General features: G+C 43.9%; 2 protein-coding genes across 4 annotated transcripts in view; one reads left to right on the top strand and one right to left on the bottom strand.

Annotated features, from left to right (window-relative positions):
• Window positions 1-5,093, bottom strand: part of LOC142103395 (BTB/POZ domain-containing protein KCTD19-like) — a 40,408-nt gene extending 35,315 nt beyond the window's left edge. Inside the window, exons 1-2 of the mRNA XM_075187459.1 lie at window positions 5,064-5,093; window positions 1-19 (exon numbers count right to left, since the gene is read on the bottom strand). The exon at window positions 1-19 is cut by the window's left edge and continues 269 nt beyond it. Coding sequence (XP_075043560.1) covers window positions 1-19; window positions 5,064-5,093 — 49 coding nt within the window. The remainder of the gene's footprint in view (window positions 20-5,063) is intronic.
• A 196-nt stretch (window positions 5,094-5,289) lies between these two features.
• Window positions 5,290-16,502, top strand: LOC142104537 (leucine-rich repeat-containing protein 36-like). 3 transcript variants are annotated; one of them, XM_075189263.1, is made up of 14 exons: window positions 5,290-5,481; window positions 6,442-6,569; window positions 6,717-6,909; window positions 7,746-7,845; window positions 8,354-8,418; window positions 9,111-9,160; window positions 9,926-9,974; window positions 11,866-12,264; window positions 13,117-13,415; window positions 14,257-14,410; window positions 14,673-14,794; window positions 15,511-15,634; window positions 15,725-15,839; window positions 16,200-16,502. In XM_075189263.1, exons 1-14 carry the CDS (start codon window positions 5,379-5,381, stop codon window positions 16,408-16,410), a joined length of 2,112 nt encoding a protein of 703 aa, XP_075045364.1. In that variant the 5' UTR covers window positions 5,290-5,378; the 3' UTR covers window positions 16,411-16,502. The 3 variants fall into 3 exon arrangements, with proteins under 3 accessions (XP_075045364.1, XP_075045363.1, XP_075045365.1); XM_075189262.1 differs by having other exon boundaries at window positions 9,926-9,980; XM_075189264.1 differs by lacking the exon at window positions 11,866-12,264.
• The last annotated feature ends 3,577 nt before the right edge of the window (window positions 16,503-20,079 follow it).

Raw genomic sequence — 20,079 nt, 5'->3', positions numbered from 1 at the left:
CCGCTGGTTCTGCATCCACCTGCGGGAAATAAAACCAATCAATAACAAGTGCTCATCCCTTCACCTTAACCCACAAACTTCCCAGCAGGAACTTCAGAACAAATTAGTGGAAGCAAAGAAACCTCTATAACAATGGAAACACTTTGCTCTGATTGTGTGTTATATAAACAGTATATAGTGGCTGCCTGTTCATTGGTTAAAGCCAGTAAAGCCATTTCTCAGGAGTGCAGAGTTGTGCTATTTACACATATATATTTATCCACCTATTGCACACATAAGTGCACACTCACGGTTTTGGGAGCTTACTCAAGGAAATCAATTAGATCAACTTTCTGAAGGTACAAAAAAAAAGACAAAAGTATTATAGGAGTGATACCTTTATTGGCTAACCCCAAAAATGATTATATTTCCCAGCTTTCAGAGCACAGAGGCCCCTTCATCAGGCAAGATTACAAATTTGCTAGTTTACTGATTAGAATTGATGTCGTTTTGCAGGGAGAACAAAGCTCTGAGGCCAACACCCCACTATTCGCCCCTCAAATGCCCCTCACACACCTTCAACATCATTTAAGACAGCGATAGGCAACCAGATACACTACAGCGGCCGCACTGGGCAGCCCTCTAACCTTCATAAGGGACGTACATCACCATTCATATCAGAAAAGAGAGGACATTACTCCCCAGCTCTCAATTAACACTCAAGTACGTGAAAGGGACAAACAATGACTGTCCCTAAACACGACTTCGTTACCCATCCAAACTCATGTAAATAACCTCATCCAACGAAACAGAATCTAGGTGACTTCAAGCACTAAACTAATAATAATCATCCATAATAACGATCCCAGAAGTTCTGAGCAGCCAATGGGGATACAGAGAGGGAGGAACTGGAGCTATTTACTGGTAAATTTAAGGTGCCTGAGCTCCATATCAGCGCATTCTATACCCCGGTGTCTGCAGTGCCCCCCACTGGATGAATGAACAACACACCTACAGCATAGGATTTGCATTTTCATAAATGACCATTAGAGACTCACAGAAATAGGCTGATACTCAGCATTATGGAGAGTATACATTATATTAATCAAATAATTCAGAGCTGTTCTGACATCCAGGTAAAGTACAAACCATTTGCCCTCATTTACAAAATATCAAATATTTTGGGGGAGTTCAGTAACATTTAAAATAACTAACACTGCACCAAAGCAAGTAACCAATTGGCAGGCTGAACAAATATCCTTCTGAATGTAGCAAATCACTTAACAAACAAAAATAACACACATACAGGTGTAATAACAGGAGACAGGTGTAACACACATACAGGTGTGATAACAGGAGTCAGGTGTAACACACATATAGGTGTGATAACAGGATTCAGGTGTAACACACATACAGGTGTGATAACAGGAGACAGGTGTAACACACATACAGGTGAGATTACAGGAGTCAGGTGTAACGCACATACAGGTGAGATAACAGGAGTCAGGTGTAATGCACATACAGGTGAGATAACAGGAGTCGGGTGTAACGCACATACAGGTGTGATAACAGGAGTCAGGTGTAACACACATACAGGTGTGATAACAGGAGTCAGGTGTAACGCACATACAGGTGAGATAACAGGAGTCAGGTGTAACGCACATACAAGTGAGATAACAGGAGTCAGGTGTAACGCACATACAGGTGAGATAACAGAAGACGGGTGTAGCGCATGTACAGGTGTAGTGATGCTCAATTTCCTCCCATGAAATGAATGGGTATCAATGATTCAATGGTTAAAAAAACACTAGAGATGAACCCAGGACATATGGGGGAGGCCCTACATCCCTGACATAAACACTTGTTTCACTGGCCATAGGGCTTTTTGCCCTTTATGACCCTGAATTGTTTCATATGATACAATAAATATTGGGGGGAGGTAGTGTGAAGGGTTTATGGCTGGTGTGGGGTATAGTAGGCAGAGCTGGTGATGTACCAATAGGCGACAGGGTATTGTGTGAATAGTGGTGCAGATCTGTGGATCCACAATAGACACACAGGTATGACGTCTCTCAGTGACGTCACACACAGGTATGACGTCTCTCAGTGACAGTCACACACAGGTATGACGTCTCTCAGTGACAGTCACACACAGGTATGACATCTCTCAGTGACAGTCACACACAGGTATGACGTCTCTCAGTGACAGTCACACACAGGTATGACGTCTCAGTGACAGTCACACACACAGGTATGACGTCTCTCAGTGACAGTCACACACAGGTATGACATCTCTCAGTGACAGTCACACACAGGTATGACGTCTCTCAGTGACAGTCACACACAGGTATGACATCTCTCAGTGACAGTCACACACAGGTATGACGTCTCTCAGTGACAGTCTCACACACAGGTATGACGTCTCTCAGTGACAGTCACACACAGGTATGACGTCTCAGTGACAGTCACACACACAGGTATGACGTCTCTCAGTGACAGTCACACACAGGTATGACGTCTCTCAGTGACAGTCACACACACAGGTATGACGTCTCTCAGTGACAGTCACACACAGGTATGACGTCTCTCAGTGACAGTCACACACACAGGTATGACGTCTCTCAGTGACAGTCACACACAGGTATGACGTCTCTCAGTGACAGTCACACACAGGTATGACGTCTCTCAGTGACAGTCACACACAGGTATGACGTCTCTCAGTGACAGTCACACACAGGTATGACGTCTCTCAGTGACAGTCACACACACAGGTATGACGTCTCTCAGTGACAGTCACACACAGGTATGACGTCTATCAGTGACAGGTCACACACACACAGGTATGACGTCTCTCAGTGAGTCACACACAGGTATGACGTCTCTCAGTGACAGGTCACACACACAGGTATGACGTCTCTCAGTGACAGTCACACACACAGGTATGACGTCTCTCAGTGACAGGTCACACACACAGGTATGACGTCTCTCAGTGACAGTCACACACAGGTATGACGTCTCTCAGTGACAGTCACACACAGGTATGACGTCTCTCAGTGACAGTCACACACAGGTATGACGTCTCTCAGTGACAGTCACACACACAGGTATGACGTCTCTCAGTGACAGTCACACACAGGTATGACGTCTCTCAGTGACAGTCACACACAGGTATGACGTCTCTCAGTGACAGTCACACACAGGTATGACGTCTCTCAGTGACAGTCACACACAGGTATGACGTCTCTCAGTGACAGTCACACACACAGGTATGACGTCTCTCAGTGACAGTCACACACAGGTATGACGTCTCTCAGTGACAGTCACACACAGGTATGACGTCTCTCAGTGACAGTCACACACAGGTATGACGTCTCTCAGTGACAGTCACACACACAGGTATGACGTCTCTCAGTGACAGTCACACACACAGGTATGACGTCTCTCAGTGACAGTCACACACACAGGTATGACGTCTCTCAGTGACAGTCACACACAGGTATGACGTCTCTCAGTGACAGTCACACACACAGGTATGACGTCTCTCAGTGAGTCACACACAGGTATGACGTCTCTCAGTGACAGTCACACACAGGTATGACGTCTATCAGTGACAGGTCACACACACAGGTATGACGTCTCTCAGTGAGTCACACACAGGTATGACGTCTCTCAGTGACAGGTCACACACACAGGTATGACGTCTCTCAGTGACAGTCACACACAGGTATGACGTCTCTCAGTGACAGTCACACACAGGTATGACGTCTCTCAGTGACAGTCACACACAGGTATGACGTCTCTCAGTGACAGTCACACACAGGTATGACGTCTATCAGTGACAGTCACACACAGGTATGACGTCTCTCAGTGACAGTCACACACAGGTATGACGTCTCTCAGTGACAGTCACACACAGGTATGACGTCTCTCAGTGACAGTCACACACACAGGTATGACGTCTCTCAGTGACAGGTCACACACACAGGTATGACGTCTCTCAGTGACAGTCACACACAGGTATGACGTCTATCAGTGACAGTCACACACAGGTATGACGTCTCTCAGTGACAGTCACACACAGGTATGACGTCTCTCAGTGACAGGTCACACACACACAGGTATGACGTCTCTCAGTGACAGTCACACACACAGGTATGACGTCTCTCAGTGACAGGTAACACACACAGGTATGACGTCTCTCAGCGACAGTCACACACAGGTATGACGTCTCTCAGTGACAGTCACACACAGGTATGACGTCTCTCAGTGACAGTCACACACACAGGTATGACGTCTATCAGTGACAGTCACACACAGGTATGACGTCTCTCAGTGACAGGTCACACACAGGTATGACGTCTCTCAGTGACAGTCACACACAGGTATGACGTCTCTCAGTGACAGTCACACACAGGTATGACGTCTCTCAGTGACAGTCACACACAGGTATGACGTCTCTCAGTGACAGTCACACACAGGTATGACGTCTCTCAGTGACAGTCACACACACAGGTATGACGTCTCTCAGTGACAGTCACACACAGGTATGACGTCTCTCAGTGACAGTCACACACAGCTATGACGTCTCTCAGTGACAGTCACACACAGGTATGACGTCTCTCAGTGACAGTCACACACAGCTATGACGTCTCTCAGTGACGGTCACACACACAGGTATGACGTCTCTCAGTGACAGTCACACACAGGTATGACGTCTCTCAGTGACAGTCACACACACAGGTATGACGTCTCTCAGTGACAGTCACACACAGGTATGACGTCTCTCAGTGACAGTCACACACAGGTATGACGTCTCTCAGTGACAGTCACACACAGGTATGACGTCTATCAGTGACAGTCACACACAGGTATGACGTCTCTCAGTGACAGTCACACACAGGTATGACGTCTATCAGTGACAGTCACACACAGGTATGACGTCTCTCAGTGACAGTCACACACAGGTATGACGTCTCTCAGTGACAGTCACACACACAGGTATGACGTCTATCAGTGACAGTCACACACAGGTATGACGTCTCTCAGTGACAGCCACATATGACGTGTAGCAGTCCCGGTATTACCGGCCCCGGTGGTTGCTCGGTCTCCGCCATCGACCGTTATTAACCGTCTCCCCGCCGGACAGCTCTACGTGCCCTCAGAGTAACCGCCTTTCTCCTGAGAGCGTTACCCCGCCCCCGTCACCATGACAACAGCGTCCGCCCGCCCCTGTTACTATGGCACCGCCCTATAACAACGTCCCCGCCCTGTCACGCCCACATTCCGTTGCTGGCCGTCGCCAGTGGCTGGTCGGGCAGTGACAGCTCCGCCCCCTCTTTGCCGGCCCCACCCCCGGAACCTTCCCCTCCGCGCCGTGTTTCCCGCTGTTGCTAGGGGGAATGTTGTTGTCGCTGGACCCAGTGAATGGGATGGCGGTGAGGAGGGTGAGACTGACTGAGAGCTGGGTGTGCGGGAGAGCCGGGCTGCAGCCGGGCATGGCAGGTAACCGAGGCCCCGGCCTGGGCCTAGTGCTCAGTGTATCTGGGCTCCTGGTGGGCTGTGGACGGCTGTTACTACACTAAATAAATACAAATGAACTCACTCAGTAACAGACAAGATGGCTCTGATGTTATACTAATATAAAGCACTTGTTAAATATCCGGGCGCCAACCGTTAACTCCGCCCACCTGATAATCCAGGCAGGATTCAGGAGCTGACCCAATCCCCCTGCCCACTGAGAGCTCACCCAATGCCACACAGCTTTTTAAGTCATTGTGACCTAGGTGGACAGAGAAGGACTTGTGGGAGGAAGGAAATGATGGTGAAGAAGCCTCCTAACTCTGGATAACAACAACAAATAACCACAATCACACCTGTACGCTGTCACCTTACTTCCTGGTCACCATAGCCAAACTGAAAGGTGGGCGGAGTCCATGTTTCAAGTGGAGCCCTGATAATTAACAAGTAGCAAAAATAATAAAATATTAGTAACCCCACTTGGAATCAGAGGACAGAACCACACTGTGTTCAATATAAAATAATATTATTAATATGAAAAGTATGGCCAGGGGGCACAGTGTGTTTAGTGAAATATTAACACAAACATTATAATACTTATTAATCTAGACAAGTTCCGAGTATCTTCAACGTATAATAATACAGATTTATCCCAGCTGGAGCTCAGGGCAAGATCTCATTCTGTCCAATATATAATAATAATGCTTATGTGAACTGTCTGGAACCAGTTTTCAGAATGTATTGTGCTATAATAATACATCAGTAATGCAACAAATATTCATAATAAAATAACTACAGCTTAGAATTAGAATAATCCACCAAGGAATGATTCTCTCAAACCCAGAAGCCAGTTCTGTCTTTTCCTGTCTCCATATTATTATTTTATACTAACTTAGTACAATGGACATTATTTCACTGTGTTATTGTTACTAATTATTTCTCCAGAGACGGTGGAGTCGCTCAATCTACAAGGGACATACAAGGAAAAGATTGTTCGCCTGGGAGATGCGTTTAAGAATTTTAAAAGTCTCCGATCATTGGACTTGTCTAGAAACATAATGATCAGTTTACAGGTGAGTGACAATGTAAGGGGTTTGGACAATTCAGTGCGGCCCCCAGGTCACGACCTCTAGGTGAATTGGTCGGCTACATTCTCAGCCAACAAAATAACTCCTATATAACCCAGAATAACCAGCGTGATTGTTATATTGCTTTCGCAGGGCATTGAATATCTCCAGGCTCTTCGCTTCCTGAATTTATATTATAATGACATCTCATCTCTAGAGGAGATCCAGCATCTCAGATATTTGTCGCACCTCAAGAGCCTGGATTTGCGCCTCAATCCGGTAACCAAACTGATTGCCGAATACCGTCCCTTTGTCATTCATACGTTAGGCGCCTTAGAAGCTCTTGGTGAGTCATAGACTATGCCGAATAAATAAAGTGTTTGTTAGGAGCCAAAATACAGTCTAGAAAACATATGAAATAAGATTATTAACTCTGGAGAGGAAGGGAGGGTATATTGGGTAATGTTTTTATATGTCCTTAAGCCACCGCACAGACGTCATGTGTGCGGGATGTCCTGTGGACAGCCATGCCTGAGCTTTAATTTAGGGTCACATAGAACCCCCCATCTTTCCTTCTTGTAGAGGAAAATGGACAAGAGTCACGGTGGTTTATTGCAATCAGGGGTGGGGGGGTCCTGTTGCCTGAGGAGACCTCCTATTTAAGGGGGGGGGTGGGCTTTGCACCCATAAATTGCCCTTTATCTTTACCCTGACTTTGCGTCTCCTCCGTCATGTCATCAACAACCACCTGCGTCAATATAGACTTGTTTTGATGATATAGGAACTAGACAGATTTATTTTTAGTAAGAGACAACATGTCAGTGTTTAGTTAGACTCCCCCCTAAGGGCTGGGAATCCAGCGGTGACCACAGTGTTTTGTTTATGCAAATTGGATGATGTAGAAGGCAGTGATCTGTCTGATACCGATTAATCTCAGCAAACGAGTGGGTGTGAGGTGAGACCAGGCCAATCCCTGCCCCAATCTCTGTTGTGTAAGATGTTTCCATGGCTACACCAGGAGTCTGTTTGGCATATGTACTAACGTTACCCAACTGTCAGCCGGTCCCATTATTACTGAGAGCACCGGCCATGTACCCTCAGCGATGCTAAAACTGGGGGGGAAAGGTGCGTTTCAGGTAACGGGGGAGAAACCTTTCATCACCAACATGTCCCTGTTTTCAGACGACCGGCCCGTGATGGACTGCGAGAGGAAAGGTGCAAAGTATAATTTCCGACTGAAAGAATATAAGACGCAGGATATGCCAGACAAAGAGATTGGGAGGTGAGTACACCGGTGTGATATACAATCTATATATAAGCTGTCGGATACTACAGTGTAACATTGTATCCAAACTTAGTGTGTTGTAATTATAACATTCTGACCATTTACTATTGAGGATATATCCTTTATAATGAGGTGTAAAACATTAAGTTGTTAAACGTAAAAGTCTGCATTTTAGGAAATGTGTTTTGTTTTTCCCACCTGAGAAAAATACTATATGACAATTTTGTGCCATTAAATCACCTTTATTCAAATCTTTAGAAATTGTTGACTTGTTGCTTAGAACGGACTTTGATTTAATGTTTTATTTCACTCCAAAATACTTATGTTGTTCACAATTTAATTTTTGTTATTTGAACATATGGAGAAGTGTTGTGTGCTCTTCCTCATGTCGTTCTATCCCAGTTTATGTACGTGGGTCATGTATGTGTACTGATATTACATGTGTGTATATAATATGTATGATGGTGAATGGACTATGAATATTTATGTGATTTGTGCCTTCCAGTCCTGTGTTAGGAGAGAAGACGTCATCTAAGAGTCACTTGGATTATGACACGAGCAACACAATAGGTAAAGTATTTAACGGGGGTCTTGTTCATCAAACATGAGGGGGGAGGGGGGGGTGTGACTACCAGGGCAATTTCCGCCACTAGGGGCACTGTTCCATTGGTGTCTATGGCTGATATTTCACTTTAGCTCAGCTTAGAAAGAAATATGGCAGCTTCTATAAATATTAATATACAGAGATTTGCCTATCATTGAGGTGCTCTAAGCAGATAAACGTGTCAGTCTATTTTATTGGACATTTCTGTAAAGACAAAGTGAATAAAACAAACTTACCAGTAAGTTATGTTATACCTTTAAAGAGCCAGACCAGAAATCTTAAACATAGTATACAAATAACTTGGTTCTTATAACCCACCTTGGGTTCGTGTGACTGTACACCAGTGATGGGCAACAGGCGGGCCCCCAGGTCCTCACCAGCGGCCCCTGGCTCTATGTGTTTGTGTAAAATGCTGCTAATACCTTATTACAGATAGGTGTCTCCTTCTTTGATCAATTGTATTGTTTTAACGTATTACTGAGATGAAGGGTAACGTGTGGCCCTGTTGAATGTTAGAGGGCCACATGGTTTGGCCCCTGGAGTGTATATTAGATTGCCCATCACTGCTACATATCGTGTTCCTGGTTTTTGACCACTGACTGGTTTAGAGAACAGCAGGTTTTTCAGGACTCCACTAATAGGAATTTATATATTTCAGAACTCCGCAAGATGAATGAGTGGAAACACGAGTCTCCTACTAAATATCAGGTGGGTGTATACAGACGCACACAAATTGCTTTATTGCCAATCCTACCGAGAACTATAAGTGGTGATGAGTGTAGGCTGCCCTCTTGTGGTGGTACTGTGTACTGCACATCATATATCTGAGGATAGTAACAGATATTACTATTTACCCTGTAATAACTCGGATAAATTAGAATAGCGGATTCTGAAAAACTGGATAAAGCAGACAGAGGAGGTAATGTTTTTTTCTGTAGAATATGGAGGTGAATTTATTAAAATCCATCTACCCCCCAATCACATTGGGTAATGTATCAAAGTCAGAGAAGTAGCTGTCGTATGGAGAACTGAACCAATATTCTTGATTACAACATGTGGCGTTATTACAAACCAGGGACGTCTCTTGTTCCTAATTATAAGCTGCATTCACCTGAATGTTGGTTCGGGCCACTGTATGAAGGTTACAGGGGTCCGGTGCCCTTTAACGTTTTAGGTTAGGGGGAGGGTAGCAAGTCACAAAATATTTTATTCTCAAAGATCCTCCGGGCACTGGAGTTTATCCATCTTCAGGGTGTGTTACTAATCAATATACAAAGCTGCCTTTTTATAACAGCTCCTTGAATTACTGTGGGTGTAATAACTAGTGAGGTGTTATAGGGAGGGTGACAATGGATACATCTCAATGCACCTTTATGCAGAGAATACAGTAGGAGGCGTTGTACAGGGCAGCCCCATGTAATAGTTATAACATTGTAGAGCGTTGGATACATGAAATTCTTTTTACATCCACAGGCTGAAGAGCACCAGCCGTACATACAGACACAAAGCGACTTTGAAGACGGTATTGGTATAACAAGAACTTTCATTATTATTACTATTTGTTATTATTACATCCTTCTGCTGTGAGATTGGATAGGGTGTTAGCGGAGGTCTCCTGTAATAGATGTATAAACTGCGTAGTGATGTCATCACCTCATTATACATTACAGACAGCTGTGTATTATAAGGAATATATAAAACATAGACAGTCAGCCTATTGTATTTATTAGTAGTTTACTCTCCAGCACGTTACCAGCTTGTGCCTCCGTGACATCACTGGTTCCTACTCAATGGGTCGGCTGTATTTCTATTATTAGTATTCTGATTATTGGTTCAGCCTGTACTATGGCTGCCTCCACTCTGTGCAGGTGTCCGGTGCTCTTAAAGGATTTTAAATAAAGTTCAGTGTGGCGAGGAAATAAGTGGCTATTCCTCTTAGTATGTGGGTAAAACTAAAATAGGGACATTTGTGCTTGGTCCCTACAAATACACCCGACTTGGGGAAAACTATACATATTTCCTGTCCCCTTAAATCAGGAGCACAAGATAATTAAATCTTAAGGTTAATAGATTACAGTAAATTAGTCAGGACAACAATCATTAGAAACAATTATTTTATATATTTACCTGCTGTCCTCTAAGCCAGAGTTTCCCAAACTCAGTCCTCAGAGAACCTAACAGTGCATGTTTTCCAGATCTCTATGCTGGAGCACAGGTGTAGTCGTTACTGACTGATACAATGTAACAGACCCACAGGTGGTATAATTATATCACTGCTCACCTGGAAACCTGCACTGTTAGGGAAACTGCTCTAGATAATGCTTAGAGTGATAAAAAGTTATGTGTGCCCAGAAAAACTGATACATATAGAACAAACTAATTTGGGTAGTCTATTAAAAAAAAAAAAAAAAAAAAAAAGTAATCCCTGTTTAAATGGGTGCATCCCAAAAAAAGTGCCATATGGACTGGCCATGAAGTTGTTAAATGGGAACTTTATGTTTAGTTGTAGGTAAGGGTTACAGAAGTTATCATGGAACACAAAATTCAACTTGCCCAGGGTGCAACATCTCCTCTAACACCTTCATAGAAGGTTCCAGTGATGCTCTGCTCTCACCTGTTCTCCCTGGCATGTGATGCAGCATCGGTGTTTAGTGGTTAGCACTTCTGCCTCACAGCACTGGAATCATGAGTTCTATTCCCGACCATGGCCTTATCTGTGTGGGGTTTGTATGTTCTTCCTGTGTTTGCGTGGGTTTCCTCCCACAATCCATTAACATACTGGTAGGTTAATTGGCTGCTACTAAATTGACCCTGTGTATGTGTGTGTTAGGGAATTTAGACTGTAATCTCCAATGAGTCAGGGACTGATGTGAATGAGCTCTCTGTACAGCGCTGCGGAATTAGTGGCGCTATATAAATAAATGGTGATGATGATGTGTGGACTGACTGGACTTGGGTCCTGTAGCTAAGGCCTGGCCGACCTGCGGCTCTCCCAGTGTTGTGAAACTACAAGCCCCAGCATGCTTTGCCAGTAGATAGCCAGTCATTAGCTGGAGAAGTATGCTGGGACTTGTAGTTTCACAGCATCTGGAGAGCCACAGATTTGCCTGCTCTAGCTCGGGCCGAGCAACAGATCAGCCGGGGTGTGGCCAGTTTCTGAAGCAGGGAGCAGGGCTGTCAGTGGTCCTCACCCGTGAACTTAAACAAGCCCATCTTAGTAGCAGAGAGGAGAGCAGCGCTGGGTGATTGGAACCTTCTCCAGATCACCCTATAGCAGTAGACCTGTGCGTTCTATGATAACTTATTGAACTTTACCCAAAATAAAAGTTAAGTTTGGCGGACATCGTTTCATTTAGTGGAAAACAGATTTTTCGTCCGGAAATATTTTATGCACCTTGTTTTGGCGTTCACAGAGTATCGTCCCTTGCCGTCACCAACACGTTCATCGCTGCGCTCCCCCGGTCCCGCCTCACGTGCCAAAGAAGGCCAACGAGTCACCTTCTCAGACCCCGCGCTCTCAGAGTTCACCCCGAAGAGAGAAGATTTAGCTAAACGTTTAGAAAGTGACGATCTCACCTCCACGAGAAAACCCACTTCTAACAATCCAGATAAACCCGGGACAGCATTCAGCTACAAAAACACCTATCTGACGTCCACCCCCGTAAAGAAAGATGATCCTGGCAGTGAGAGGATGAAGGCCGATGCCAGGGCGCTCGATGACGACAGGCAGAGCTCAGACTTGAGAGAGCGCCATATGCCATCTAGTAGTGGCGAGGAGTCCAGCAGAGAGAGACTGCTACGGCTCAGCTCAGGTAATCACACGGTTATCAGAGTGTCAGTGGTCACACACGGACATAGAACCGAGCAACGAGCCACCGCCTGGGTCTGCCTGTTGTGTTTTATATACAATATTTCAGAAAACAATGTTTTCTAAGTCAGTAAGTCTGAAATTACTGTGCGCTGAAGGTTATTTATTGCTCAAAGGTGGAAATCTTCACTAAAACCATAGCAACCAATCAGATATCGGCTATTGCAGGTTGTACAATAAAATAAAAAGTCCCATTGATTGTTATAGCTTTGGTGAAGATTTGCACCTTGAAGAGTTCTGCATGAAAACTTTTGTTTTCTAAACTCTGACAAATGAGTTATAAACACTGTATTTTCTACATACGCTACCTGTGGAACAAGCCGCTTGCCCAGCAGTCTGTCTGGTGAGGTTTCCTGTTCTATTCACCTAAGGGGATTGCTGCATGCTCACTATCTGTATTATACCGCCACCTACTGGTTACCAGCAGATGTACAGTGCCAAGTGCAGATCCAGGTAGTTGGGGGCCCTCCCATGGGAGCAAAACGAGCAGGGAGTACGGAATATCTGCCCAAACTACAAATAACATTTTTACTGCCTGCAATGGTAACAGAACCTCCTTTCCTCTAGGTTCCTAGGATGACCATGTGTAAACTCCTCTTCTTTGTGTAAACTAGAAAGGAAACTTCCCTTACTAATAAGCCATAGACTAGAAGTACGATTTCCTAACCAAGTGTAAGCACAATGGCCAAGGTACACAGGACAGTCTTTTTAAATGACGATATAGGTTTTATCGGATGATATCAGGCCGTTGTGTACTGTACGGACTTCCTTATCTATTCGTCTGGTCTATTTCTAGATCTTTACATCTCCACCCATCTGAATGATCCCCCCACGTCTCTGGCTGCCCTAAGAAAAGGCTTCAGCGACGTCTCCAAGACCTACACGTTGCCGTCTAAACCCAGCCTAACAAATACTCACCTGCCCGCAGCAAAAACATCAGCGTTTAGCAGAGACTACAAGAGCGGCTGGAGCCAGGACACCGGATCCGGTTTAAGGTCCGACATCGGATCCACACCAGAACCTGGGATGAAGAGAACCAGCAGCCTGAACTCCCTCCTGAACCTGAAATCCAGTAGTACCTATCTAGACTGTCATGTGAGTATACAGCAAGGACCATCTGTTTGAGCCAGTATACTGGGACCTGTAGTTCCTTCATAGGTGGCGAGCCATAGGTTGCAACCCTTAGTGGCCCCCAACAGAGGAAGCTGTCAGTAGAACATAGTTTGTACAACAGCTGATAATCAGAGGATCTCAAAAAATATATTCTGGGTCCCAACTCACAGAATGGTACAAAGTAGATCAGTAGTGGGCACCCTACTAGATTCGTGGAACCTCTTATGTAGCTTCCGACTCCATCCTAAAGTCCGCCAGCAGTGATGCCCAATAATGTCACCCACCAGTAGCAGTGCTGGTGATATGCCAACAGGAACGCTCCTAACACCACCAGTAACGGTAGTGCCCAGGTAATGCCACCAGTAGTAGTAGTAATATGCAATATAATGTCAACGCTCTTGCACCATTATATGGCCAGCAGTACAAGGAACACTCAATAATAAGCTACAAGCGAGTCCAGCAGACGCCTCCATCTTTATCTCCTACTACTTGGGCCAATCAGAAGCTGGTGGTGACAACGTTGTCCTAATTGTCATTCTATTAGAGCCAGTCAGGCCACATCACTACTGGCTCTCGTCCACCTTCATCTTCCAGAGACAACCTGCATATGGCAGATATACTCTCTTATGTAGTAATAAGCATTATACAAAATACATTATGTCCATGCTGCTCTTGATTTGATCATGCCTCAGTTTTTGGGGGGGGGGGGGGGGGGGCAGATAAGGACCACACCTGAGCCGCAGTTGACCTGGATTAATTTGGTAGATATGAATAGGTCAGATCATCTGCTGATGTGCACTATATAATACAATCTAACCTACAGAATGACGACTTGCTGAGTGAGACTGACCTGAAGAAGAGAGACTCCCTGACGGACGAGGTTCCCTCCATCGCCGGTGTCCTGCAGCAGCTCATGGACTTAGTGGACCGTTACTGGAACGGCTCAGGATCTCTGCTGCAAAACCAGCGGTTTCTGGGTGAGTATTTTGTTATATACACATTATAATAGGATTAATCTAGTTTTAAGCCCATGCCCATTAGTGGCACAACCAGGCTCATCCCCGCCAGCAGCAGTTTTAGGTGTTGTATTTTTGTTTTTTCAAAATAAAACCAGTATCTGTATCATTAAATGGGACCTGTTTTAGGACAAGATGATAGGTTGTAAGGTCACTAAGTTAGTGAGTTATTATCAGACACTGGGGTTAAAGCTAAACAGCAGCGCCGTGTGTCTCCTATCAGTGCCCGCGCGAGATCTGCTCTCACGTCTGAGGACTCCACACCCAGCTAAACCGATGTCACATGTGGGTCAGATGAGAGATCCCAGGAACAGTCCTGGACAAGAGCAACATGACAACAATATGGTAAGTTCATTGTTCTCCAAAGCCTTATGTCAGAGTTACAAGAACGTAATACCCAAATGCTTAAAAACATTTCCAAATATAATATAAATTATGTATGTATTGCATAATTTAGGAACTTATCTATACATACCACACTTCCTATCACAGTTTATTTGAACACATTATGTGCAGTATTTCTGTTACGCTGGGGGCCATTTACATAAAGGTATTAGCCAGATCAGACCTGGTATACAGCTAGTGGCTTATTAGCACCTGTCAATCAGCAGACTGCAGGTCCTGACCATGAGCCAAAGTGCCAGCACATCCTGCACGAAGATCACTTGCCAAAACTAGTTCCATAGATGTCCCTTAATCAAACGAAGCCTCTCAGAGCCCAAATGGCAGATAAATGAGGACAATTGTTGCATCCGATTGAAACTATTCAATCTAACGTCACATTTGTAAATGCTGCAAAATGACCAAGATTGACATAGCTGAAAAGGTTGCACTTTACTGTAAGGCTTCTACAGCCTGGGTATTTAAAAGCAAAAATATTTTTTAAAAAACAAATACAAAAAAAAACCCCTGGTGGTAAAATGTCAAATACATGTTATTTATGCATCCCTTTTTCTAACAAATAAGTATTTTTGACAAATATGATAGTCTAACCCTTTTATACAATGAGGATCTATTTATATCCGGTGTTTATATATGTTAAGCTTTCCCCCCCCTGTCAGGAATCTTTAAAATTAAAGATGGTGAAAATAATGGAGGAGAACCACTTTCTCCGGGTGAAAATCAGTAAGCTGGAGACCCAGGCGACACGTAAGGAAGGATCCGGACGTCTGACATCATCCCCAGGTACTAGTTAGTAACTAACGAACAGCCCGCAGTTGGCTGCAGGATAGTGGAGCTCGTTAATAAACTAATCAGACATTTTTATGTTTTCAGATGATCTCTGGGAGAAATACGAGGCCTTAAGACTGGAGGTGTCATCGCTGCAGCAGCAGCTGACCCAGACCAGTAACCTGCAGGAGACCGTCCACTTGTTACACAATAGTCACAGGTACCTGCTGGGCTCCTCTACACCAGGCTTCAGCCAGTGCACATAGGACGGGTGTGGGGTGGGCAGTGTGTAAGATGACAGTATACACTCTGCAGTCATCATCACCTTAATCTTCATGGATGAAAAAAACCAACAAACAACCCATAACACAGTTTACTGCAAATGATTGTTTGCTCCAACGTGTTATCTTCTTAGCAATTGACTCAATGTCAGCAATCCAGGGTTAGGATTGTGAAAAATAGTGGGGTTTTTTTTTATTTTTTTTTAAAAAGTTCATTATCCATATACTGCATTATTAAATGGTATTTAGAGAGGAGTATAAATTATGTGATTGACACCTGATACTTTGTGCCCCCTCAGGTCATTAGTCAGCACCAACGAATACCTCCTGGGACAACTGAAAAGCAGCTCTCCGACTGCCCCATACATGGAACCACGAGCGGCCTCACCAACACGGCTCAGCACCAACAAGTATTTATACCCAGAGAGCGTTGTACGGCCCCCGCAGATCCCTTCTTACAGTCCTGACCAGGCCTGGACTCCAGAAAGGATCAGCCTGTGCCCATTATAACCAGCAGCGATCCAGGGAGGATTATTCTGGAGTATTTTCCCATAAAGGAATCTTATATTGCCAAAATAAACATTTTATCTGCTTCTTGTGTATTGACGTGAACACTGCAGATTTTTTTTAAACAAATGCCTGGACTGATTGGGTTTTTCTATCAAATACATAATTTAAAAAAAAAAAAATATGCATATTTGTCTTCTATGAAAAACAACTAAGTTCCCCTTAATACTACACTTCCTGCTATATACAAGGAATATACAGAGCTCAGTACAACACAAACCAATGTCATCTGTACAATGACTATCTCAGTCTAATCTGCCAGAACAAGGACCTAAACTACTAACACATACACTGACATATCTTGGGCAGGGAATTCTGGGTAATGAGAATACCCGATTGGCCAGATATTACTGGATAATGTCAAATAACCATTGTTCAGGCACTTTTCAAGACAGCCTGGATAATGTCATTATGCAGTTTGACTTTGTCAGAACATGGAATAAAATGCATAAATCAGATAATTTTCAGGACCAAGTTTGTAACAATATTGGACTTTTTTTTCTAATACTTTTTGGTGAGAAATAAGGGACCTTATAATAGGGGCAAGGTATCATTTTGTATTTAAAATACATTCCAAAATCACCCCTAACTGGTCTTTTTATTTAATATTCTAATTCTGGATGCCCAAATACTGTTAGACACAGAGTAGTAAGCACAATATCCCTGCGCTAACATACAATAATCTGGACATTATCCCAGCCATCCTCACATAATGCAGAAGTCAGCCAACACCAACAATGTTTCTTGTTCTTCTAATGGTTTACAGGACATCTGTAGACAAACCAATACTGCTGCATTCTTATTCTTCACCAGAAGATGGCGACGTCAGACGTTTCCAGACACGAAAACCATCAGTCCTAAAAATTTTAACAAGTATTCAAACACTCGACAGACACATTACTATAAAGCAGCATTGGTACTGTATGTACGAACACAGCACAAAGAGCTGCTCAGCAACAGATGAAATAGCGACTAGTTAAGAATGACAGCTGCAATCAATACAATGTACAATGCCATTGTACAGAGGGGGGAGTATTGAATTCTCCTGTTGTTGTTAGCTGGCAAAATATTAAAATTGATGGTTTCTAACATGCAGGATTGTCGTCTTTCAGAACATCAGAGTATAAAATAGATCATTAACAGGAATCTTACGTAGCCTTTGTACTTGTGTGAATAGGCAGGTGTATATTTGGTGAGGGACCTATCTATACTTGTGTGGGGGGGGGGGGGGGGGGGCTCTTGGTGTGAGCAGTCTGCAGCAAATGTAGATCATGTGATTAAGCACAAAATCAAAGTCATCAATTTCTCCATAAGGATTGTAAAGCTATTGTAGGAGAGATTTGCAATTCTAAATATTAGGGACAATTAGGAGAAGTGTTCCAATATCCACAGCAACCAAACTGGCTACAAATCTTCTTAAGATAATAAAGGCATATTATTGGCAGGGCCATCTTAACATTATGGGCCCCCAGGCAAAGCAGTGCACCGGGGCCCTGAAGGTGTTTTTTTTTTGCATGTTTATTCTAATTAAGAGCCCTACCTATGGGGGCCCCCTTGCCCGTGGAGCCCCCGGGCATCTGCCCATCGTGCCCAATGGAAAAGATGGCCCTGATTATTGGTGCTTAGGTAGCTGCAAAATGCTATAACCCACAGCCGCCTGTTTTAATAAAAGCCCCCAAATGTGCATTTGTACCAACAGAGAATGATCACAAAACAGCCAAACGGACTTATCCAGCTTCCAAAATAACTGTACTAAATATATGCAGCAGTCTTGTTACATCACAGTTAAATGACCCTGTAATATTTGCCGTGACTACATCCAGGGTCTCAGGCATCTGCTCACACAATTTCTCCCCTCCCTATAAGGGATTTACTCCACGTTACAAAGAAACGAGTAACACCGGTTACAATGATACAATATTAACCATTAAGTGCTGGTGAAAACAGTATACACATTTATTGTTAGATGCAATGGTTTCTGGTTCTCAATGCATTGAAGACAGATATTTTAGCATACACCATTTGTAAACAGCAGTTTATTTTCAGTGTTACATTCCCCCTAGTTAAATCCATCTCTAGCACTGATGCAAATCCTCAAAAGTCAGACTTATCCAACCCAGTCTCCAACGTTCAGCTGGACGCACCAGATAAAACAGGCCTGTCCAACCTGCGGCCCTCCAGGTGTTGTGAAACTACAAGCCCCAGCATGCTTTGCCAGTAGACAACCTGTTGATAGCTGCAAGGGCATGCTGGGACTTGTAGTTTCACCACATCTGGAGGGCCGCAGGTTGGACAGGCCTGATACAAATCAAGCCGCCTGTAAGAGGGCGGTCTGGACCGCGCAATATTGTCCTATAACGTTTCATAATAACCTCAGCTGGTCCATGGGCTGCAGGGTCAAGTGTCAGAATTAGACAAAGCTAAACGGAGAACTGGTTACTTTTTTTTTTTTTTTTTTTTAGCAGGTATTAGCCAGCGTAGCCCATTATTATGACAAAGTTAGTTAAAAATCACTTGGTGCAAATCACTTGGATTAGTGTAGTCTGGGGAGGGGTCCCTGCACATCAGCTGGGAGCTGCAGGGCACCCAAACCAGATCTCTTACTAAAACGTCTAAAGTAAAAATAGTTTGGTTGCTATGGGCAACATCTAATCATTTAGATGATCTGGTACAGTCTAGAATCTGATTAGTTGCTATGGGTAACACCTAAACATTTCCTTTTTAGACGCTTTAGTAATTCTACCCCCAAGACTCCATATTATAGGTTAGTTTTATTACTGCTTATTCATTCAGCTATAGAAAATTAAAAAAAAAAAAAAAAAAAAAAAAAAAGGGAGGGGGGAAATACTCATTTAAAATATTTTATAACCCAAACCATAAAAGCTTCTTGTTACAAGTAAGAGTTCTCCCAATTTCAGCGTCTACTTTGTATGGAAAGCAGGATTGTGGTCTCAGACTTCACCTGCACTCACAGGTAACAATTAAACACTTCACAGGTGGGATGAAAAAGTTTCCAAAAATTCACTTTGTGTTTGAATGTCTCCCGTCCTGTTCATGAAGCATTTACATCAGCAGAAAGTTGTTTTGTGTTGTAGCCCTGGGTTAGTTCTGCAGTGTGTAGAAGACAACGGCACCCAGTGAGCAATAATTAAAACAGTAAGTCATCTGATTATTGGGGGGCAATAGATACACAATAAGTAAACCACACTCAAGCCAGAGAGTTCAGATAAGGCCACGCCGGGCTATACTGCAGCTCAGCAAGTGGTCTATGGGCCGGGCCTAAACAACGGCTACCAATTCATTCAAGCAGCAAAACACTAAGGGTACGGTCACACGGGCGCACTCTGCCCCCACAGCTGTGTAAATGCAGCGTTTTCTTGGCACAAGACAATTATCAGGTTCATCTGAACGCACCAACGTGACAATACCCGGATTATACAACGTGCGCTCCACAAGGTTAGTTACGGAGATAGAAGCTGGTCGTATAGTTTGATGGGGATACAAAGCGTTGGAAACTCACTGGTACACCGTTATTGGCCTGTCCCTCTCTGTCACTAATAAAACACACAAGTGTCTGTATTTAAAGGTCTTCATTATGTAACCAAGCAGCAA

This window comes from Mixophyes fleayi, chromosome 10, assembly GCF_038048845.1.
Source record: "Mixophyes fleayi isolate aMixFle1 chromosome 10, aMixFle1.hap1, whole genome shotgun sequence".
In the NCBI taxonomy this organism is placed as follows: Eukaryota; Metazoa; Chordata; class Amphibia; order Anura; family Limnodynastidae; genus Mixophyes; species Mixophyes fleayi.
This window is presented reverse-complemented; position numbering and strand designations above follow the sequence as displayed.

What these genes read in the sequence shown, in the direction of transcription:
- LOC142104537 (XM_075189262.1), top strand. Translation starts at nt 5,379, where the DNA reads ATGTTGTTGTCGCTGGACCCAGTGAATGGGATGGCGGTGAGGAGGGTG. An exon ending in CGACTTTGAAGACGGTATTG is followed by an intron (nt 9,981 to 11,865) that starts GTATAACAAGAA and finishes TGGCGTTCACAG; the next exon opens with AGTATCGTCCCTTGCCGTCA. An exon ending in TTGTTACACAATAGTCACAG is followed by an intron (nt 15,840 to 16,199) that starts GTACCTGCTGGG and finishes GTGCCCCCTCAG; the next exon opens with GTCATTAGTCAGCACCAACG.